At 49.5% G+C, this 24,663-nt stretch overlaps 2 protein-coding genes across 5 annotated transcripts in view; both read right to left on the bottom strand.

Moving 5' to 3' along the window:
* SMARCA4 (SWI/SNF related BAF chromatin remodeling complex subunit ATPase 4) overlaps positions 1-5,202 on the bottom strand; it is a 39,690-nt gene extending 34,488 nt beyond the window's left edge. For 2 of the 4 annotated variants that reach the window (XM_069767140.1, XM_069767138.1), the window contains exon 1: positions 5,097-5,202. The gene's annotated coding sequence lies outside the window, so the exon portion shown is untranslated. Of the gene's footprint in view, positions 1-4,936; positions 4,980-5,096 lie in introns of those variants that run through there. The other 2 variants (XM_069767141.1, XM_069767139.1) reach the window with 1 other exon arrangement.
* A 5,117-nt stretch (positions 5,203-10,319) lies between these two features.
* LOC138677197 (dynein light chain Tctex-type protein 2B-like) lies at positions 10,320-23,705 on the bottom strand. The gene is made up of 4 exons (XM_069767137.1): positions 23,515-23,705; positions 13,269-13,373; positions 12,256-12,312; positions 10,320-11,072 (listed from the first exon to the last, which is right to left on the bottom strand). The coding sequence occupies exons 1-4, from the start codon at positions 23,599-23,601 to the stop codon at positions 10,725-10,727; spliced, it is 597 nt and encodes a 198-aa protein (XP_069623238.1). The 5' UTR covers positions 23,602-23,705; the 3' UTR covers positions 10,320-10,724.
* Positions 23,706-24,663: the final 958 nt, after the last annotated feature.

Raw genomic sequence — 24,663 nt, 5'->3', positions numbered from 1 at the left:
GGCCTCCCCCGCTGCCCCCCCCCAGGCCAATGCAACCATTGGCCTCATCAGCTGCCCCCCCCCCAGACCAATGCAACCGATGGCCTCCGCTGCTGCGCCCCCTCCAGGCCAATGCAACCATTGGCCTCATCAGCTGCCCCCCCCCCAGACCAATGCAACCGATGGCCTCCGCTGCTGCGCCCCCTCCAGGCCAATGCAACCATTGGCCTCATCAGCTGCCCCCCCCAGACCAATGCAACCGATGGCCTCCGCTGCTGCGCCCCCTCCAGGCCAATGCAACCATTGGCCTCATCAGCTGCCCCCCCCAGACCAATGCAACCGATGGCCTCCGCTGCTGCGCCCCCTCCAGGCCAATGCAACCATTGGCCTCATCAGCTGCCCCCCCAGACCAATGCAACCGATGGCCTCATCAGCTGCCCCCCCAGACCAATGCAACCACTGGCCTCCCCCGCTGCCCCCCCCCAGGCCAATGCAACCATTGGCCTCATCAGCTGCCCCCCCAGACCAATGCAACCATTGGCCTCATCAGCTGCCCCCCCCCAGACCAATGCAACCGATGGCCTCCGCTGCTGCGCCCCCTCCAGGCCAATGCAACCATTGGCCTCATCAGCTGCCCCCCCAGACCAATGCAACCGATGGCCTCCGCTGCTGCGCCCCCTCCAGGCCAATGCAACCACTGGCCTTCCCCGCTGCCCTCTGACCAATGCAACCATTGGCCTCATCCGCTGCCCCCCCCCCCTCAGACCGACGCAACCACTGGCCTCCTCCGCTGCCCCCCCAGACCAATGCAACCGATGGCCTCCTCTGCTGCACCCCCCCTCCATGCCAACGCAACCATTGGCCTCCCCCGCTACGCCCCCAGACCGACGCAACCACTGGCCTCCTCCACTGCCCCTCCAGACTGACGCAACCGCTGGCCTCTTCCGCTGCCCCTCCAGACCGACGCAATCACTGGCCTCCTCCACTGCCCCCAGACTGACGCAACCACTGGCCTCTTCCGCTGCCCCCCCAGACCGACAACCATTGGCCTCCCTCGCTGTCCCCCAGACCGACGCAACCACTGGCCTCCTCCGCTGCCCCCCAGACCGACGCAACCACTGGCCTCCTTCGCTCCCCCCCCCCAGACCGACGCAACCACTGGCCTCCTTCGCTGCCCCCCAGACCGACGCAACCACTGGCCTCCTCCACTGCCCCCCAGACCGACGCAACCACTGGCCTCTTCCGCTGCCCCCCCAGACCGACACAACCATTGGCCTCCCTCGCTGTCCCCCAGACCGACGCAACCACTGGCCTCCTCCGCTGCCCCCCAGACCGACGCAACCACTGGCCTCCTTCGCTCCCCCCCCCCCCCAGACCGACGCAACCACTGGCCTCCTTCGCTGCCCCCCAGACCGACGCAACCACTGGCCTCCTTCGCTCCCCCCCCCAGACCGACGCAACCACTTGCCTCCTCCGCTGCCCCCCCAGACCGACGCAACCACTGGCCTCCTCCACTGCCCCCCAGACCGACGCAACCATTGGCTTCCTCTGCTGCCCCCCCCCCCCCCCCAGACCAACGCAACCGATTGCCTCTGCTGTGTCCCCTCCAGTCCAATGAAACAATTCTCCTCCTCCACTGTCTTCCCCAAAGCCAATGCAACTCTTCCAGGCTGACGCAACCGTTGACCTCCAAAGCTTCCCTGCGCCAAGCCTAGTCAACCATTGGCCTCCAGCACAAAGGAAATGCAACCATGGCCTCCAACCATTGCCCCCCCCCCCCCCTCTTATGCACCATTTTAAAGAGGGTCTGTCTTACTCTGTGGCTTCTAAGCGACCAGCATGTGATTAAGGAGCCAGATCATGCACAAGGGCTGCTGTCCGTAGCCTTATCTGCACAATGCCCCCCGGTTCCACGCTGTCCTGCGCCTGGTGCACATCAGCCACTTCACAGTAGGGAACAAGCCGAACGTGGCTCTCCCCATCTACAAGATCACGGCCCCAATTCACCATTGCAATTTATCCACTTTTCTGCTCTTTTCTTTTTTGGGCGGGACTATTCACATTGTCTTTTTTCTATTTTTCTTTGCTCATCCAGATGTTGTAGACCAAGTCGTGAAATGAGACTTTTACCAAATGTCACATTTTTTTTTTTTTGTTTTTTTTGGGGGGGGGGGGGGGGGGGGGGGCGCAAGCCTGATTCTTGTCCGTGCCCGAAGTAACGTTTCTGGATAAGTTTTCAATTTGACAAATAAAAAAATCAAATTTTTAAAAGATTTATGACCGCTGAAAAGTCTCAAAAGAAAAACGGGTAAAGACAAAAACAAAAAGCATGCTCGATTCTCTGCCGAATTCATGGAGGGCGTGCGCCATTCTTAAAAATTTGGTGCAAGACAAAGTTGGCAAATGCAAGACGACAAAAAACGTGACTCCCAAGAAAAAGCAAATGATGGCCAGAATATTTAACGGGAGAGCGGGAGCCGACCCATGGAGAGGACGGAGGGCAGGCGAGTGGCACGGGGGACTATTAGTCCCTGGTACTATGGATAAATCATAACTAAGGGGACAGTGGTGAGCAATGTCCAGCACAGGGCACAGAGGGCACCAGGAGATAAGAAAGCAGCAAGGCTCCTGGTGCAGAACAATGGGGCCATTCTGCTCCGTCACCTCCATTATTCCTCCTTCTCGCCCTCTGAACGGCTTTTTTGGGAGCATCAGAGACAGAAAACTACAAAGGTCGACAATAGGGGAGAACCACAAAGGACGACCACGCAGCCTGCAATCCAATGAATTGTGCAAGACCCCATTAAAGTGAACGGGGTGGGTCCAGGGAAATTGTACACAGGGGACCCTGCTCTAAGCCAGCGCCGCAGCCCCCTGATTCAGTAGACGGACGGACCCCCACTGATCATAAAATGATGGAATGCAGGGGAACATGGGGATTCCTACAGAAGATGGGAACCCACCTGTAAGAAAGGGAAGACCAACTGTAGGTTATCAGGTGTAAGGGGGTCAGGGTGGGCTCTGAAGATATCCAGTGAGAGGCTGAGGACCTGCCTAGCACCAACAACCCCACAATCAAACCCCTTTCCTAAGAAATCAGCACCACCGAAGCACTACCAGCATCCCTCGAGCCACCAGGACCACTACCAGCTACCCCCAACCACCTTGAGCCACCAAGATCACCAGCTACTCCCTCCCCATAGCACCAGGGCTGCTACCAACTACCCTTCAACCCTGAGAAACCAGGGCCGCTTGCAGCACACCCCCTTCCTTGAGACACCGAGGACTCTAGCAGAGCCCCATCCTCTCCCCCGAGCCACCAGGGCCAATATTAGAACTCATCCTTCTGAGCCACCAGTGCCGCTACCAGCTATACCCCATGAGCCACCAGCTAACCTCGCTACCACCAGGATCGCTACCAGCTACACCTCCCTTCTGTACCGCCATAGCCACAAACTGCTACCTCCCATCCCTGAGCCACCAGGGCCTCGAGCAAAGCCAAAATCCCCCTCGTCACCAGGGCCGCTTACAGAACACCCCCAAAGAGCAACTAGGGCTGCTACCAGAATCCCATGCCCCCTGACCCACCAGAATAGCTACCAGCATCACCCCACCCCCTGGGCCACTACAAGCACCAGACTGATAACAGGTGGTAAAAGGAACCATTGACAATCATCGTCCAATTGCATTGATAAACGTGATGACCGATGTCCCACCAGTTCCTCCAGCACCGCTGTGAAGGAGCCTTAGCATGGCCTACTCAACAACTGGTGCCATCATGGCAGGGGTCGGGTGAAGACTTTTAGGCAGTGAGATTTAGGAGCTGCGTAGCATAAAGCAATGAGCTCCATTAGCATCCCTCAGTCCGGCCTGTCCCTATAAGGCACATTATCTCCAGTGCTGAAGGATCCCTTTAAGAGACGTGTTGTGATGCAGAGTTACATTAGCGTTGTCTATATCCATCACGGCCAATGGGATCCGCCATCACCACAGTGTATGGTGCAGACAGGGGGCAACAATCCGCTAAGATGGGCAACGTGCCCTGCCGCTGCCGGACCCCCTCTCCCCCGTTCATGGCGCGGTGCCCCGTCAGTAGGCGGCCATACACAAGCCCAATCATCTACTTATGGCGACGTCTCCAGCGTTGTCCTCGGAGGGGTCTCGCGGGAGCTTACGCTTCTCCCCCACGACTACACGTGCACATTCCGCCAAATCGAGCGCGCATTTGTGTGATGGAGGCGATGCGACCACTTGGGTCTGCAGCTACCACCTGCTCTAGAAATAACCTGCGACCACCTCCAGCCCCTGAAAACAAGGGGGTCTACACATGGCACAAGATCATAAAGAGGACCACCACGGTGACCAACGCTCAGAAGATGCCCCAGATAAACCATAGTAGTGGGCAGATTACCGTAGATGCCAGTCCCGCCACGCACGGTATAACGGTCATATATGGCTCCTGGCATCTACCTTATTACGTTGTGCCCTGTATTGTCCAACCACAAAACAACAGTGGACGGGTGCAGCAATGAGCAGCCAATTCTGCCAGCTTGGCACCATGATGCCACCCTCGCCCAGGAGCAGTCTAGGAATTGTCACCAGCCAGCAAAGAGCCGCTACTCCAGACACACAGAATGGCGCTGCCCTGGCACCTCCACACCGTGCCCTGGACCCAACGGTGCCACCCAGCGCCCATCTCCATCATACCCAAAGAGACGCCGCGGATTAGTGTACCCCGGGGCACGGTCACCTGGCGACTTGCCCAACGTAGGCACCAAACACTAAGGTCAACGCCAACTTTTGGGGCAGAGTGGGCAACTTACAGAAAGTCCAGCCATGATGGATTGGCATGGGGGGGCACATGATGCCAGGGGCACAAGTACTGGCAGTGCCCAGTGACGCCCACCCTGCCCCTCACAGACGGTCAGTGCCAGCCCTGCCCCCAGCACCCCAATACCTGGAGCTCCTCGCTGCTATCAGGCCCCTTTGTCCCGGCTGCGCCTCCCACTACCCGCCCCCTTCATTCACTGACTGCCCAGTGCGCTCCCCTCCTCCTGTGCGGCCGGGCACAGCGCCCTCCAGTGGCCGAGCTGCCCCCGCCGCGCTCCGCCGCTCACCTCTCTCCACACCTCCGGCAGCCGCCGTTCTCCGGGACTCCGCCGGCTGCAGCCGCCTCTCCCGCGGCCAACACTGCTCCACTAAGCTGCGCTCCCCTCCCCCTCCGCATTATATACTCCAAGCGCGGCATGGGCGGCGTGACGTCATGACGCCGCTCCTTCTTTGTCCTATGGAGAAGAAGGATGGCATTGATTGCCATGGAGACGGCTGGGGGGACGCCGCCGCCATCTTTAATAAGGGCAGGTGCCACTTGGTACTAATAGGCTTCACACTCACAAGATGCCACTTTTCAAGGGTTTTCATTAACTCTATAACAACCATGTTGGAAAACTAATGTTGGCGTCTTCCAATGTGCCTTGTGTATAGCACCATGCAGGTATATGGCGCCAGCAGGGAGCGGGGGGCGCTGTCCGTTATATAATGACCCCATTATTAGCGATCGTGCCCATAATGCACGGCCCGGGTGTGTGACTGGGGTTTACAAAGTGGAAAAGTTCTGTGCAGATCCCCAGCACCATCATGAAAGGAAAACATGCGAATCATTAGGGTCAGGCCCCGTCCTCCCCATTACGCCCCTGTGCCCCATTCTGCTGATTGCACGGGATCCACTGGTCCCAGTAAGTTATCGCCCAACCGGTAGAGGGAATTTGCTGGACGACCCCTTTAAGTTACCCTGTATTCATTGGATAGGGGCGTGCAGTGACCCCCTATGGCTAGATCAGGGGGTGTCCCCCCAGAGATCGGACCCCCAGAGATCGGACCCCAGAGATCAGACCCCAGAGATCAGACCCCCAGAGATCAGACCCCCAGAGATCGGACCCCCAGAGATCGGCCCCCCAGACATCGGCCCCCCAGACATCAGACCCCCAGAGATCGGACCCCCAGAGATCAGACCCCCAGAGATCAGACCCCAGAGATCGGACCCCAGAGATCGGACGCCCAGAGATCGGACCCGCAGAGATCGGACCCCCCCCAGAGATCAGACCCCCAGAGATCGGACCCCCAGAGATCAGACCCCAGAGATCAGACCCCCAGAGATCGGACCCCCAGAGATCAGACCCCCAGAGATCGGACCCCCCCCAGAGATCAGACCCCCAGAGATCGGACCCCCAGAGATCAGACCCCAGAGATCAGACCCCCAGAGATCAGACCCCCAGAGATCGGACCCCCAGAGATCGGACCATCAGAGATCGGACCCCCACAGATCGGACCCCCACAGATCGGACCCCCACAGATTGGACGCCAAGATATCGGACCCCCAGAGATGAGACCCCCAGAGATCGGACCTCCAGAGATCGGACCCCCAGAGATTGATGGGTGCTGGCGATAGGGATTGTCAAGAGTGGTTCACTGGTTGTCGCAGCCGCGTTACACCATGATACTCTAATCATGCACAGTTTTAATTATTATTATTATTACTATTATTATTGCCCCTTTATTCGTTATTTTATTATTGCCCCTTTTTCATGTTTTTTTTTCGCTTCCACAGCCTACAAATAAAGTTTTTACTTCCTGAATTATTTTTATTCATGACCTGAGTGGCTATTTCCTAAAGCCACACGTGTTTATTACAGGCCAGCGTCTCTGGTCCTCGGGAACTTCTCCTCACAGCCTTTGTTTCCAGAAGACTGGAGCAGCCGCCCTCACTAAGATGGCCGCACGGGCCTCAGCACGCCGGCCACGTGATACCAAGGGGCGTGATAAAGGGCTGGAGAATGAGAAAGGGGCGTGTCCGCTCATTCATTCGCCGGCTGCCAATCAGCTGCTGGATGCGGCGCCTCTCAATCTCGGGCGAGGCTTGAACCGCACTGGGCCAGAGAGCGACGCATGCGCAGTCAGTGCTCCACTGCGGCTGAGAGGGACCACGTGACAGAGTCCATCAAGCCCTTGAGGGTGTTGGAATTTCTTTGATGTAATAGTGGAGTGTGGTGGTCACCACCAGTGAGACCCCACTTCCATTATTGGCACCCCACCCCTGGCTCAGAAAGGAGACCCCTAAAAATAATATGGATGGGATGTAAAAGCAAGTAATAGCAGAGGATTGGGCAGTGCCACTTATCAAAGCGCCCGTCCATCTACAGTCAGATGTAAAAAAATTACAATATTATTTTTTTTTAGAATATTTGCATACATTTGCATAGATCTTTCTTGTGAATGTCCCTTTTAAAACAAATATGGCCCCTTAAGAAAATATTAAAGGGATTTTTCCATTGTGCCATGACCTGAACTCGGGCAGAGCTGCTGAGCTCAGTGATTGGCTGCAGCGCTGTTGATGTGATGGGTAGTGACAGGCACTGGGCTCAGCGTTAGACCTGGGGAGGGTGAATAAGGCCCGGCTGTGTGTTGGCAGCCGCCCCTTGGGTACATAGTCACGCGTTGAGGGACGTCCGGCAGCGGTTTCGGCTTTGATGACACGTGACTGACAGCCTCGTCCTGTTGTGTCGACGCGCCATCACTGGCCCCGACCACTAGGGGGCAGGCATTGTGACCCTGCCGTGGAGATAAGGCCGCCCCCGTACTCCAGCGCCATCTCCGTGTCTGGGGCTTGTGGGGGCAGAACAGCGACTGAAAAATGTGTTGGGCGGATTGTGGAGGCTCATTTCTCTGCAGTGAAGACATTGGCGGCATGAGTCTGCAGGGAGGAACGCCGCCATCCTCACCAACCAGGCTGGTGGCACCAGAAATCCCGACCAGCTCCTAGCTTCCTCCTCAGATGAGATGGGTGGGGGGCAATACATGACGGCTGCAGACAATCAGTGATGACCGATCAGCTGCAGCCTTGTCGTTGGAGACTGAGGGTGCAGGATAATGACGCTGACGCTGAGGGTACAGGATAATGACGCTGACACTCGGGGTACAGGATAATGACGCTGACACTGGGGGTACAGGATAATGACGCTGACACTCGGGGTACAGGATAATGACGCTGACACTCGGGGTACAGGATAATGACGCTGACACTGGGGGTACAGGATAATGACGCTGACACTGGGGGTACAGGATAATGACGCTGACACTCGGGGTACAGGATAATGACGCTGACACTCGGGGTACAGGATAATGACGCTGACACTGGGGGTACAGGATAATGACGCTGACACTGGGGGTACAGGATAATGACGCTGACACTCGGGGTACAGGATAATGACGCTGACACTCGGGGTACAGGATAATGACGCTGACACTGGGGGTACAGGATAATGACACAGACACTTGGGGTACAGGATAATGACGCTGACACTCGGGGTACAGGATAATGACGCTGACACTGGGGGTACAGGATAATGACACAGACACTTGGGGTACAGGATAATGATACTTGGGGTACAGGATAGTGACACTTGGGGTACAGGATAATGATACTTGGGGTACAGGATAATGACACTGACGCTTGGGGTACAGGATGATGACACTGACACTCGGGGTACAGGATAATGATACTTGGGGTACAGGATAATGACACTGACGCTTGGGGTACAGGATGATGACACTGACGCTTGGGGTACAGGATAATGACACTGACGCTTGGGGTACAGGATAATGACACTGACGCTTGGGGTACCGGATGATGACACTGACACTCGGGGTACCGGATGATGACACTGACACTTGGGGTACAGGATAATGACACTGACACTTGGGGTACAGGATAATGACACTGACACTCGGGGTACAGGATGATGACACTGACACTTGGGGTACAGGATAATGACACTGACACTCGGGGTACAGGATGATGACACTGACACTCGGGGTACAGGATAATGACACTGACACTCGGGGTACAGGATGATGACACTGACACTCGGGGTACCGGATGATGACACTGACACTTGGGGTACAGGATAATGACACTGACACTCGGGGTACCGGATGATGACACTGACACTCGGGGTACCGGATGATGACACTGACACTTGGGGTACAGGATAATGACACTGACACTCGGGGTACAGGATGATGACACTGACGCTTGGGGTACAGGATAATGACACTGACGCTTGGGGTACAGGATGATGACACTGACGCTTGGGGTACAGGATGATGACACTGACACTTGGGGTACAGGATAATGACACTGACACTTGGGGTACAGGATGATGATACTGACACTTGGGGTACAGGATGATGACACTGACGCTTGGGGTACAGGATGATGACACTGACACTTGGGTACAGGATAATGACACTGACGCTTGGGGTACAGGATGATGACACTGACGCTTGGGGTACAGGATGATGACACTGACACTTGGGTACAGGATAATGACACTGACGCTTGGGGTACAGGATGATGACACTGACGCTTGGGGTACAGGATAATGACACTGACGCTTGGGGTACAGGATGATGACACTGACGCTTGGGGTACAGGATGATGACACTGACACTTGGGGTACAGGATGATGACACTGACACTTGGGGTACAGGATGATGATACTGACACTTGGGGTACAGGATAATGACACGTTGATATTTGGGGTACAGGATAATGACACTGACACTGGGGTACAGGATAATGACACGTTGATATTTGGGGTACAGGATAATGACACTGACACTTGGGGTACAGGATGATGACACTGACACTTGGGGTACAGGATAATGACACTGACACTTGGGGTACAGGATGATGACACTGACACTGGGGGTACAGGATAATGACGCTGACACTTGGGGTACAGGATAATGACGCTGACACTTGGGGTACAGGATAATGACACTGACACTTGGGGTACAGGATGATGACACTGACACTTGGGGTACAGGATAATGACACTGACACTGGGGTACAGGATAATGACACGTTGATATTTGGGGTACCGGATGATGACACTGACACTTGGGGTACAGGATAATGACCCTGACACTTGGGGTACAGGATAATGACACTGACACTTGGGGTACAGGATAATGACACTGACACTTGGGGTACAGGATGATGACACTGACACTGGGGGTACAGGATAATGACGCTGACACTTGGGGTACAGGATAATGACGCTGACACTTGGGGTGCAGGATAATGACACTGACACTTGGGGTACAGGATGATGACACTGACACTTGGGGTACAGGATAATGACACTGACACTGGGGTACAGGATAATGACACGTTGATATTTGGGGTACCACTACGTCCCTGGTCCTCCCATTGGTCGGGGAGTCGTACTCCGGTGTGAATGTAATCGGTTATAACACACAATCGCTGCCCTCCAGACTCTGAGGTAAATCTGTCACACTGACGGTTTATTGGACTGTATCACAGATTACAATCACGTTCCGATACTTGTGTGACCTCCAGAAATGTCGGGTCGGGGCTGGTAGCGGGTTTTGGGGTGATTACATATATATGTGAGGTTCGGCTGACCTTGTGCCGCCATAGTTAGTGCCCATCAGACTCCAGTACAGGGGGCTGTGTAATGGGCGTCCTTAGTGCCCGCTGATTAACCCTTTATCGGCATCTGAAAACCCCATGTCCCCATAAGTGCTAGAAACAGCAGACCCATTTTCCCGCCATAGTTTCCTTGGATGCGGGCAGAGCAATGTCCTTGGCTCCACAGCCGGCGCTGCATCGACGACAAACAGGACGTATAGTGACAGTCATATAGTAGGCCCACGCAGTGTCACTCGCAGAATACGGTGTATACAGACACCACACAGAACACACTATCATTCTGGTACACGTGAGCTGCGTAGTTGTCAGCATGGGGGTCCCAGAGGCAGCGGCTGACCACTTTGATGTCTTCCTGCCCTCTCTCGCCCATGGTGGCCACACACAGCATCTTGTATCGTGCAGGTAAGACCTTCTTCACCTGGCTCCTGATCTCCTCGCTGATCTCCTTCACTAGTGATGGCACTTTTTGGGGGTCATAAGTGGTGTCCCCCAACCGTAATGGGAGGTAGCTTTCCAGAATGTTCCTTATGGCGGAGACCTGGACTTTCTCTGGTGGCCGGGAGGCAAAAGATGGAGGCTGTGGGGGTTAGAGAAAGCAGAAACTGGTCAGTACATGGCTAAGTCGGGACCCTCATCGCCTTCAATTTTTCCTCTTCGCTCCCCAATAATTAAAACTTACATTTTTTCGTTTGATACCGTTATATCGGGTTATTGTATTTTTCTACAGTATGAGCTGTAGTTTTTTTATTGGTAACACTTTTTGGCCCTTGAAAATTTTTTTTGTTGTGGGGGTAAAGTCACCAAAAATATGTGATTTTGACATTTCGATTGCACACATAACAAATATATATTTATTTTTTAATTATATTATTAATTATTCTTATTTATTATTTTTATTCTTATTTATTTTCTTTTTGGGGGGGGGGGGTTATTTACAGGAAAAAGTCATCGATATGGACTTTTATAATTTTTTGAATTTTTTTGTACATTTTTTATGTCCCAACCTCCTGAATGTCGCGGTCAGAATTGACAGCGGCACCTTTAGAGGTTACATTGCTGCGATCGGAGCGAGCAGTTAGTCCTGGGTGACGGTCGTATAACACGGCTCCTGAGCCTTCTCCGTACATACCGTTGCCCCCCAGTCACCATGGGCCCCTGGTTGCTGGCGCCACCCCTAAGTAAGTAGTATGAATGGTATAACAGGAGCGTGGAGTGATCAGAGCCCTATTAATATCCATATTTTAATATCAATATTTCTTTGGTTCAGCAGGATGCTAAAAAAAAAACGGCATTTACTATTTTGGGAAAAATCTCCCCATATTTAATAAATGGGCCCTTTAAGAAAAATTTATTTTCTTGGGAACTGCAAAAAAAAAAAGAAGAAAAATGTCACCCCGGCTACGTTCTACTGTTGCCATGACTACAGAATTTGATGAAGTTCTAAGTTTCTGCTTTTTTCACTGCTGAACTCGAAACGATGGCAAATCTTGTCACCATGGCAACGACAGCATGGGCCCGGGAGTTGTGCCGCATCTGCAATGTCAGCGGCCATCGAGGCGTTCACGACACGCGGATATAATGCCCGTAAAGTGGCCGATGTGAGGGGAGGACATATATCACAATGGGGGGGGGGGGGGTCCATGAGGAATTCATGGGTGGGGGCCACATCTGGTATATATCATGTCTACCATCCGACTAGGGTCCAAAATGCTGCCCCCGCCGCCATGGTGGCGCCCAACGGGCAAGATGGCGTCACTCACCTGAGGTTCTACTATTTCAATCTTCTTCACCAGCGCCACTTTCTGGGCTCGTCTCTCCTAGCCGAGATACAAGGGTATGAGTACAACATGGCTGCCATCATCAAGGACAGAAAGCAGGGAGATTAAGTGCCCCAATAATCAGTGTCAGACAAAGTACCCCTATAACAAGTGCTACACACGGTGCCAGGCAGTGTCTCAGTGCAGATGTCCGCCACTGAGCTGCCCATCATGTCACGTGTCTCTGAAGCCGCCGTTCGTCATTCATCTGCTGTAAGTACTTAGTTTATTATAATACACAATTTATTTTTTATTATTTCCCTTTTATAACCTGCGGATGGCGCTGTTGCCACTGCTACATAATGTGGCTAAGGAAATATGGAGTGACTGGAGTAAGTGCTGACCCCTACTGGTGAATAGTGGTATTACAAAATATCGAAATAATCATAGCGTAACTATATGTTGTAAACTTGTAATATAAAGCCTGATAATGTACTTTATTCTCTCTGACATGTCACATGCTTGCTTGTATCACAAGTTTATCCAGATCCTCCTGGTTTATGACTAGAATACCAGAACTACCTACTGTGGCGCTGACCTTCCAATCCATATACGTTTACATTGGCTTTTTTAGAAAAGTCAAGAATCCTTTTTTTTTTTTTGGGGGGGGGGGGGGGACCTCCAGCAGGCAGGAAGTGCTCATTTTCCCTGCAGCACCCCCGTGGGAAAATAAAGCATTACATAGAGACAATTAAAAAAAAAAAGTTATGGAAAAGTTTTGAAAGTTTAGTTCTTTAAATGGAAAGTTATGTAACTTTGCAAATCACTTATTAGTGGATTTGTCTGCTTTTCAGTAAAAAAAAAAAAAAAAAAAAATGGATGCAAGTGGCTTCCACATCCGACTTTTCCCCTATTTGCCTTACTTTACATCACAGGAATAATTAGGAGGATCTGGGGAGAAAAAAAAAAGTTTGCAGGTGCGTCTTCCAACCAATTGCCCTATATTTAGGACTTACCTTCAAGTTCTTGGTCATCCTTTGGGCAGCAAGCAGACCGGTAAGACTCCAAGATGCTTGATTAATGATGGACACATTACCCAGGAGGGGCTTAGTCCTTATAGGCTACACATGGGAAAAGTGCGGCATTATTATATGTACTCGCTCATAAATCCTTGGTGCAATAAAATCATACTTCGCTTATTCCGGCAACCCGTAGAGCTCTGCCTGGTTTTCACATCAAAACCTGAAAGATTCTCTATTTATCCCTTTTTGTTTTGTACTTTTCATTGCCTTGTGTGTATGTAATATACATATATTTTTTCTTTTTTAGCACTGTACTTTTTTCCATATATTAAATCTAACATATAATGTTTGTTTCTTTCTGCTCTCAATGTACCCACAACCTCGAAGAGGGAAAGTAGAGCCTGGTTGTGTTATGCTGTGTATGACAAAGCGCAAGATGATGATGCTTGGGAAAGCTGGGTGTGAGTGTTTGCTAATGTGGCACCTGCTGACCCTTAAATATGGCAAGTGGTGGCAACAAGAAGCGTGGTTTGGATTGTGTGAGAAGCGGAGCCTCACCGTTAGGGCAGAGACTCACTGCCGTATTTCTCTTGCGAGAATCGCATCGTAAACCTCATACTGGCTGTCGGCTCTCCTGACCTGAGCTTGTCAGCTGCATAGTATTCCGTGGTCATGCCAGTCCGTGCAGTGCGATGCCATTCTCGCACGAAAAATACGGCAGTCTGTCTCTGCCCTTATGGTCACATATGCAGTGAGTGGGCATTGTTTTTTTGTGGGGGCTATGTGGGGGTTCATACTGCATATAGGAGGCTACGTCATGCTCTTACTGTATGTAGGAGGCTAAGTGTGGGCTCATACTGTATGTAGGCGATGTGTTTGGGTTCATAATGTATATAGGAGGCTATGTGCGGGCTCATAATATACTTAAAAGGCTATATGGGGGCTCATACTGTATATAGGAGGCTATGTGGGGCTCATACTGTATATAGGTGGCTATGTGAGGCTCATACTGTATATAGGGGGCTAGGTGGGGCTCATAATATACATAAAAGGCTATATGGGGCTCATACTGTATATAGAGGGCTATGTGGGGCTCATACTGTATATAGGGGGCTATGTGTAGGCTCATACTGTATATAGGAGGCTATGTGGGGCTCATACTGTATATAGGGGCTATGTGGGGCTCATACTGTATATAGGGGCTATGTGGGGCTCATACTGTATATAGGGGGCTATGTGGGGCTCATACTGTATATAGGAGGCTATGTGGGGCTCATACTATAGATAGGGGGATGTGTGTGGGCTCATACTGTAGATAGGGGGATGTGTGTGGGCTCATACTGTAGATAGGGGGGGGTGGGCTCATACTATATACAGGAGTCTATGTGGGGCTCATACTGTATAGAGGAGGCTATGTGGGAGCTCATACTAAATATAGGGGGCTATGTGGGAGCTCATACTACTGTATATAGGAGGCTATGTGTGGGCTCATACTGTAGATAGGGGGCTATGTGGGTCTCATACTGTATATAGGGGGCTATGTGGGGATCATACTGTATATAGGAGGCTATGTGGGTCTCATACTGTATATAGGAGGCTATGTGGGGCTCATACTGTATGTAGGAGGCTATGTGAGGCTCATACTGTATGTAGGCGATGTGTTCGGGTTCATACTGTATATAGGAGGCTATGTGCGGGCTCATAATATAAAAGGCTATATGGGGCTCATACTGTATATAGGGGGCTATGTGGGGCTCATACTGTATATAAGGGGCTATGTGTAGGCTCATACTGTATATAGGAGGCTATGTGGGGCTCATACTGTATATAGGGGCTATGTGTAGGCTCATATAGTAGATAGGAGGCTATGTGGGGCTCATACTGTATATAGGGGGCTATGTGGGGCTCATACCGTAGATAGGAGGCTATGTGGGGCTCATACTGTATATAGGGGGCTATGTGTAGGCTCATACTGTATATAAGGGGCTATGTGTAGGCTCATACTGTATATAGGAGGCTATGTGGGGCTCATACTGTATATAGGGGCTATGTGTAGGCTCATACAGTAGATAGGAGGCTATGTGGGGCTCATACTGTAGATAGGGGGCTATGTGGGTCTCATACTGTATATAGGGGGCTATGTGGGGATCATACTGTATATAGGAGGCTATGTGGGTCTCATACTGTATATAGGGGGCTATGTGGGGCTCATACTGTATATAAGGGGCTATGTGTAGGCTCATACTGTATATAGGAGGCTATGTGGGGTTCATACTGTATATAGGGGGCTATGTGGGGCTCATACTGTATATAAGGGGCTATGTGTAGGCTCATACTGTATATAGGAGGCTATGTGGGGCTCATACTGTATATAGGGGCTATGTGTAGGCTCATACAGTAGATAGGAGGCTATGTGGGGCTCATACTGTATATAGGGGGCTATGTGCGGCTCATACTGTATATAGGGGCTATGTGGGGCTCATACTGTATATAGGGGGCTATGTGGGGCTCATACTGTATATAGGGGGGCTATGTGGGGCTCAAACTGTATATAGGAGGCTATGTGGGGCTCATACTGTAGATAGGAGGCTATGTGGTGCTCATACTGTATATAGGGGGCTATGTGCGGCTCATACTGTATATAGGAGGCTATGTGGGGCTCATACTGTATATAGGAGGCTATGTGGTGCTCATACTGTATATAGGGGGCTATGTGCGGCTCATACTGTATATAGGAGGCTATGTGGGGCTCATACTGTATATAGGAGGCTATGTGGGGCTCATACTGTATATAGGGGGCTATGTGAGGCTCATACTGTAGATAGGGGGCTATGTGGGGCTCATACTGTATATAAGGGGCTATGTGGGGCTCATACTGTATATAGGGGGCTATGTGGGGCTCATACTGTATATAGGGGGCTATGTGAGGCTCATACTGTAGATAGGAGGCTATGTGGGGCTCATACTGTATATAAGGGGCTATGTGGGGCTCATACTGTATATAGGGGGCTATGTGGGGCTCATACTGTATATAGGGGGCTATGTGCGGCTCATACTGTATATAGGAGGCTTTGTGGGGCTCATACTGTAGATAGGAGGCTGTGGGGCTCATACTATACATAGGAGGCGGTGTGTGGGCTCATACTGTATATAGGGGGCTATGTGCGGCTCATACTGTATATAGGGGGCTATGTGGGTCTCATACTGTATATAGGAGGCTATGTGGGGCTCATACTGTATGTAGGAGGCTATGTGAGGCTCATACTGTATGTAGGCGATGTGTTCGGGTTCATACTGTATATAGGAGGCTATGTGCGGGCTCATAATATAAAAGGCTATATGGGGCTCATACTGTATATAGGGGGCTATGTGGGGCTCATACTGTATATAAGGGGCTATGTGTAGGCTCATACTGTATATAGGAGGCTATGTGGGGCTCATACTGTATATAGGGGCTATGTGTAGGCTCATACAGTAGATAGAAGGCTATGTGGGGCTCATACTGTATATAGGGGGCTATGTGCGGCTCATACTGTAGATAGGAGGCTATGTGGGGCTCATACTGTATATAGGGGGCTATGTGTAGGCTCATACTGTATATAGGAGGCTATGTGGGGCTCATACTGTATATAGGAGGCTATGTGGGGCTCATACTGTAGATAGGGGGATGTGTGTGGGCTCATACTGTATATAGGAGGCTATGTGGGGCTCATACTGTATATAGGAGGCTATGTGGGGCTCATACTGTGTATGGGAGGCTATGTGGGGCTCATGCTGTATATAGGGGGCTATGTGAGGCTCATACTGTACATAGGGGGCTATGTGGGGCTCATACTGTATATAGGTTATGTGGGGCTCATACTGTATATAGGGGGCTATGTGGGGCTCATACTGTAAATAGGAGGCTATGTGGGGCTCATACTGTATATAGGGGGCTATGTGCGGCTCACACTGTAGATAGGAGGCTATGTGGGGCTCATACTGTATATAGGGGGCTATGTAGGGCTCATACTGTATATAGGAGGCTATGTGCGGCTCATACTGTATATAGGAGGCTATGTGGGGCTCATACTGTATATAGGGGGCTATGTGAGGCTCATACTGTATATAGGGGGCTATGTGTGGCTCATACTGTATATACGAGGCTGTGTGGCTCATACTGTATATACGAGGCTATGTGTAGGCTCATACTGTATATAGGAGGCTATGTGGGGCTCATACTGTATATAGGGGGCTATGTGAGGCTCATACTGTAGATAGGAGGCTATGTGGGGCTCATACTGTATATAAGGGGCTATGTGGGGCTCATACTGTATATAGGGGGCTATGTGGGGCTCATACTGTATATAGGGGGCTATGTGCGGCTCATACTGTATATAGGAGGCTATGTGGGGCTCATACTGTAGATAGGAGGCTGTGGTGCTCATACTATACATAGGAGGCGGTGTGTGGGCTCATACTGTATATAGGGGGCTATGTGCGGCTCATACTGTAGATAGGAGGCTATGTGGGGCTCATACTGTATATAGGGGGCTATGTGTAGGCTCATACTGTATATAGGAGGCTATGTGGGGCTCATACTGTATATAGGAGGCTATGTGGGGCTCATACTGTAGATAGGGGGATGTGTGTGGGCTCATACTGTATATAGGAGGCTATGTGGGGCTCATACTGTATATAGGAGGCTATGTGGGGCTCATACTGTGTATAGGAGGCTATGTGGGGCTCATACTGTATATAGGAGGCTATGTGAGGCTCATACTGTATATAGGGGGCTATGTGGGGCTCATACTGTATATAGGTTATGTGGGGCTCATACTGTATATAGGGGGCTATGTGGGGCTCATACTGTAAATAGGAGGCTATGTGGGGCTCATATTGTATATAGGGGGCTATGTGCGGCTCACACTGTAGATAGGAGGCTATGTGGGGCTCATACTGTATATAAGGGGCTATGTGGGGCTCATACTGTATATAGGGGGCTATGTGGGGCTCATACTGTATATAGGTTATGTGGGGCTCATACTGTATATAGGGGGCTATGTGGGGCTCATACTGTAAATAGGAGGCTATGTGGGGCTCATATTGTATATAGGGGGCTATGTGCGGCTCACACTGTAGATAGGAGGCTATGTGGGGCTCATACTGTATATAAGGGGCTATGTGGGGCTCATACTGTATATAGGGGGCTATGTGGGGCTCATACTGTATATAGGGGGCTATGTGGGGCTCATACTGTATATAGGAGGCTATGTGGGGCTCATACTGTAGATAGGAGGCTATGTGGTGCTCATACTGTATATAGGGGGCTATGTGCGGCTCATACTGTATATAGGAGGCTATGTGGGGCTCATACTGTATATAGGAGGCTATGTGGGGCTCATACTGTATATAGGGGGCTATGTGAGGCTCATACTGTAGATAGGAGGCTATGTGGGGCTCATACTGTATATAAGGGGCCATGTGGGGCTCATACTGTATATAGGGGGCTATGTGGGGCTCATACTGTATATAGGGGGCTATGTGAGGCTCATACTGTAGATAGGAGGCTATGTGGGGCTCATACTGTATATAAGGGGCTATGTGGGGCTCATACTGTATATAGGGGGCTATGTGCGGCTCATACTGTATATAGGAGGCTATGTGGGGCTCATACTGTAGATAGGAGGCTGTGGGGCTCATACTATACATAGGAGGCAGTGTGTGGGCTCATACTGTATATAGGGGGCTATGTGGGGCTCATACTGTATATAGGGGGCTATGTGCGGCTCATACTGTATATAGGAGGCTATGTGTGGGCTCATACTGTAGATAGGGGGCTATGTGGGAGCTCATACTGTAGATAGGGGGCTATGTGTGGCTCATACTGTATATACATAGTTATTAAGGTTGAAGGAAGACTATAAGTCCATCTAGTTCAACCCATAGCCTAACCTAACATGCCCTAACATGTTGATCCAGAGGAAGGCAAAAAAACCCATGTGGCAAAGAGTAAGCTCCACATTGGGGAAAAAAATTCCTTCCCGACTCCACATACGGCAATCAGACTAGTTCCCTGGATCAACGCCCTATCAAGGAATCTAGTGTATATACCCTGTAACATTATACTTTTAAAAAAACAACCTAAATCAAAATATATATGGAATCCTAGACCAACTCAAAAAACCTAAAACTAACAAGGATACCTAAAAAATAACCTTTATTAATAATCGCTAAAAAAGTACTCTTTCCATAAACTGCAAAAATAGAACAAACATATAATTATGTACCTGTAGGGCCCTAGGAAGTATCTACACTGAGACCTACCTATCAGTGGAGGTTGGCACCCTAAGTTACTGCGGTAGGCGCCCCCACTCAACGTCGACTCACCCTAGGGAATCCCTAGAAGACCCTAAATCGGGAACCCTAGATAGGGACTTTTTTAGGTCCTAACGGAAGTCCTACCTGGCAGTGGGGGTTGGCACCCTAATGTGAAGCGGTAGGCGCCCCCACTCCGCGTCGACTGATCCTAGAAGCCCTAAGACGTCCCTAAATAGGGATAGAATATAGAAAATATCACAAAAACACACCCAAGCACCCCAAAAAAAAAAAAAATAATAATAATAATAATAAAAAAAAGAAAAATATAGAAAAAGAAAAAATATATATACAAAAAAGAATATAATAATAAAGAATATGCAGTGAGTCTTATGCTGTTGTTTAAATATGCGTATATTTTGAATAATAGATAGTTATGTCTATAGCGATATCTGCCAGCAAAAGAAAAAAATAGGGTGAATGATAAAATACTAGTATTGTCCGTATTCAATACATAGATGCGATCTTTTCTGGGTTAAGGAGTACGATACTTGAGGTTTAGTCAAATGCTATAATATAAGAACATGGTCACCCGCTATACAAAAAGTCAACCATATAGTATACTACCATCAGAAACCTCAGTTGAGCAGTAAGATACAGCAACCAAAAAACCAGATGTATAACTCCTTTCACCCAGATAGAGAATAATAAACATAAATGCTTGATAGAGATTGCCCGTTTATCACATTGAAACAGTGTTTTAGGATAAGTACCATCAAATTGCTCATAATATTATTGTAAATTCAATGTGTATTACAAAAGAGCAGGTGCTATTATTGTTTCAATATATATTACAAAGTGACATGTCCATCATAACCCACCACACCGAGACCCCCACAGGTACAAAAAAATGATAGGGCAGGACATAATGATCCCCCTCATAGAAAGAAATCAGAGAGCATTCAATAGTCATCTGCAGGTCCGTGGTGGATATACAGCAATGTTAGATAGATCCAGATAACATGGGTCCGTGGTGGGTATGTGGTTTCATCAGATGGATCCGGACATCTAATCAAGCAAAGACAGCAGTCTCCCCGACCAATGCCCGACGCGTTTCCCCCCCATATAGATAGAACGGGGGTTCATCAGGGGTATTGTAGCCGCAAGCAAGAAAAAGATAGGAGCTGCCCTATCATTTTTTTGTACCTGTGGGGGTCTCGGTGTGGTGGGTTATGATGGACATGTCACTTTGTAATATATATTGAAACAATAATAGCACCTGCTCTTTTGTAATACACATTGAATTTACAATAATATTATGAGCAATTGGATGGTACTTATCCTAAAACACTGTTTCAATGTGATAAACGGGCAATCTCTATCAAGCATTTATGTTTATTATTCTTTATTTGGGTGAAAGGAGTTATACATCTGGTTTTTTGGTTGCTGTATCTTACTGCTCAACTGAGGTTTCTGATGGTAGTATACTATATGGTTGACTTTTTGTATAGCGGGTGACCATGTTCTTATATTATAGCATTTGACTAAACCTCAAGTATCGTACTCCTTAACCCAGAAAAGATCGCATCTATGTATTGAATACGGACAATACTAGTATTTTCTCATTCACCCTATTTTTTTCTTTTGCTGGCAGATATCGCTATAGACATAACTATCTATTATTCAAAATATACGCATATTTAAACAACAGCATAAGACTCACTGCATATTCTTTATTATTATATTCTTTTTTGTATATATATTTTTTCTTTTTCTATATTTTTCTTTTTTTTATTATTATTATTTTTTTTTTTTTTTTGGGGTGCTTGGGTGTGTTTTTGGGATATTTTCTTTATTCTATCCCTATTTAGGGACGTCTTAGGGCTTCTAGGATCAGTCGACGCAGAGTGGGGGCGCCTACCGCTTCACATTAGGGTGCCAACCCCCACTGCCAGGTAGGACTTCCGTTAGGGACTTTTTTAGGTCCTATCTAGGGTTCCCGATTTAGGGTCTTCTAGGGATTCCCTAGGGTGAGTCGACGTTGAGTGGGGGCGCCTACCGCAGTAACTTAGGGTGCCAACCTCCACTGATAGGTAGGTCTCAGTGTAGATACTTCCTAGGGCCCTGTAGGTACATAATTATATGTTTGTTCTATTTTTGCAGTTTATGGAAAGAGTACTTTTTTAGCGATTATTAATAAAGGTTATTTTTTAGGTATCCTTGTTAGTTTTAGGTTTTTTGAACATTATACTTTTCCAGAAATGTATCCATTCCCCTCTTAAATTTAAGTAATGAATCTCTCATTACAACATCATACGGCAGAGAGTTCCATAGTCTCACTGCTCTTACAGTAAAGAATCCGCGTCTGTTATTATGCCTAAACCTTCTTTCCTCCAGACGCAGAGGATGCCTCCTTGTCCCTGTTTCAGGTCTATGATTAAAAAGATCATCAGAAAGGTCTTTGTACTGTCCCCTCATATATTTATACATTAACATAAGATCACCCCTTAGTTTTCGTTTTTCCAAACTAAATAGCCCCAAGTGTAATAACCTATCTTGGTATTGCAGACCCCCCAGTCCTCTAATAACCTTGGTCGCTCTTCTCTGCACCCGCTCCAGTTCAGCTATGTCTTTCTTATATACCGGAGACCAGAACTGTGCACAGTATTCTAAGTGTGGTCGAACAAGTGACTTGTATAGAGGTAAAATTATATTCTCCTCATGAGCATCTATGCCTCTTTTAATGCATCCCATTATTTTATTTGCCTTAGTAGCAGCTGCCTGACACTGGCCACTAAATGTGACTTTGTCATCCACCCATACACCTATATGAGGCTATGTTTGGCTCATACTGTTTATAGGAGGCTATGTGCAGCTCATACTGTATATAGGGGGCTATGTGCAGCTCATACTGTATATAGGGGGCTATGTGCAGCTCATACTGTAGATAGGGGCTATGTGCAGCTCATACTGTAGATAGGGGCTATGTGCAGCTCATACTGTAGATAGGGGGCTATGTGCAGCTCATACTGTAGATAGGGGGCTATGTGGGACTCATACTGTTTATAGGAGGCTATGTGCAGCTCATACTGTAGATAGGGGGCTATGTGCAGCTCATACTGTAGATAGGGGGCTATGTGCAGCTCATACTGTAGATAGGGGGCTATGTGCAGCTCATACTGTAGATAGGGGGCTATGTGCAGCTCATACTGTAGATAGGGGGCTATGTGCAGCTCATACTGTAGATAGGGGGCTATGTGGGACTCATACTGTATATAGGAGGCTATGTGGGGCTCATACTGTATATAGGGGGCTATGTGGGACTCATACTGTATATAGGGGTAATGTGCAGCTCATACTGTATATAGGGGGCTATGTGGGACTCATACTGTATATAGGGGGCTATGTGCAGCTCATACTGTATATAGGGGGCTATGTGCAGCTCATACTGTAGAGGATGTCCGTATACTTCACTCTGCTCAATATTAAGTCATAAAACTAATATTCAAATAAAATAATTATAATTAATATTATTATTATTGAGAACAAATAATTTCAACCTATTGGTTCAGTTTCCACAACAGTCATGGACTCTTCTGTGGACTCTCAGGAGAATTAATCTCCCACCCCCTGGACTACAGGATTACATTCTAGGAGCCTGTAATCTCTACTATAATCTCTGCCCAACGGTCCCAATTTGGATGGCGAGGGCCTGAGCGTCCGGGGGTCTCACTCCTGACCCGAACATTAAACTGTTGAGTTTGGAACAGGCAAGCTGTGGCCGTACCCCCGACCACGAACGTGGGACATTGCTGCTGTGCGGCAGGTAATGAGGTCACGTGGTGTCACATATAACCTGCAGATATCACGTTTTCTGCAGCACGTAATTAGCTTATAACGCTACAGCAGACGTTATAATGTTACCGCTCAGTAATGACTTTACCATTTTCGTCCCTGATTTGTCGGCGTTGTCCAGGCTGATCCGCACGCTGGCCACAGAGGATCTTTTCCCACTGGTCTTGGATGCCATGGTGGCCGGCGGTGTCCCCTCTCCAGGCAGCGGCACGGCGGCGTAGTGTTGGAGACACGGCTCGTGGTAAATACAGCGCTGTGTACCTGGAGGAGGAGAAGCCGTCGTGTGTCACCTGCGCTCTGACAACTAAGCCTTTATGTCAATAACTAGAGCCGAGCGGCAGCGGAAGGGCGCGCTCCATTCACAGGGGAAAGCCGGGACACAAAGGGTAACCAGGGCTCCGAGAAAGGAGGCACGAAAAACAACGGGAAAACACAGACCCTACCTGCCAGGGTTGTAATATGTGAGTATCACCTAGTGCTGCCCCCCAGAGACAGAAGCCACTCTAGTCACAGGGTTATAACGTACGGTACGTCAGCGTCTGGGAAAGCTGGAGACAATCAACATGTCCGATACTCCTAGAGTTGTGTCTGTACGTCCGGACCCTCGTCCACCGACATATAACATCGGGTCCCTCCGGTCTATAACCTACAGCCCCTCGCCCCCCAGCATGTAACCTCCGGCCCCCTGGACTCTGGAGGAGACGTGTTCTGGGCAGTGATCGCACTTCTCTGAGTCTGATGGAGGGGTCTGGGTTTGGCGATTCCAGGAGGACGTTACCCCCTGACTGCATTGTGCCCACTGTACAGATGGTGGAGGAGGATAATGCTATGGGATGTTATCAGGGGTCGGCATTGGGCCCTTAGTTTCAGTGAAGGGAAATCTTAATTTTTCAGTACAAGACAGTGTGGACAATTGTAGTTTCCAGCTTTGTGGGAACAGTTTGGTGAAGACCCTTTTCTGTTCCCCGACTGTGCTCCATACAGACATTGAGGGGGAATTTAAGCACAGGGCCCGGGCCTCAGCCCGATCCAACACCTGGACCAGAGACTTTGAGCCCGGCCTCCCCTTAACATCACCTTCTGACCTGCAAACTTCCTGGACGCTCAGCTCAGGTAAGTGCACCTGAAACATAAGCACCTATGACTGGGCCAAAGCGTGGCCCCCTATGCTGAATTGAGTGCTGGCGGAGCTTTCCCCTTTCTCTATTAGGGTCCGGTTTGTCCTCGTCCTCCAGAT

This window comes from Ranitomeya imitator, chromosome 4 (assembly GCF_032444005.1).
Source record: "Ranitomeya imitator isolate aRanImi1 chromosome 4, aRanImi1.pri, whole genome shotgun sequence".
Taxonomy (NCBI): Eukaryota; Metazoa; Chordata; class Amphibia; order Anura; family Dendrobatidae; genus Ranitomeya; species Ranitomeya imitator.
Note: the sequence above shows the minus strand (reverse complement) of the source record. Positions and strands in the feature narration are given on the sequence as shown.

Bases quoted from the DNA above. Each gene is read 5' to 3' on its own strand.
- LOC138677197 (XM_069767137.1), bottom strand. From the start codon at position 23,601: ATGGCATCCAAGACCAGTGGGAAAAGATCCTCTGTGGCCAGCGTGCGG. The intron at 12,313-13,268 runs GTAAGTCCTAAA...TATCTCGGCTAG, and splicing joins GGATGACCAAGAACTTGAAG to GAGAGACGAGCCCAGAAAGT. The intron at 11,073-12,255 runs GTGAGTGACGCC...TAACCCCCACAG, and splicing joins TTGAAATAGTAGAACCTCAG to CCTCCATCTTTTGCCTCCCG.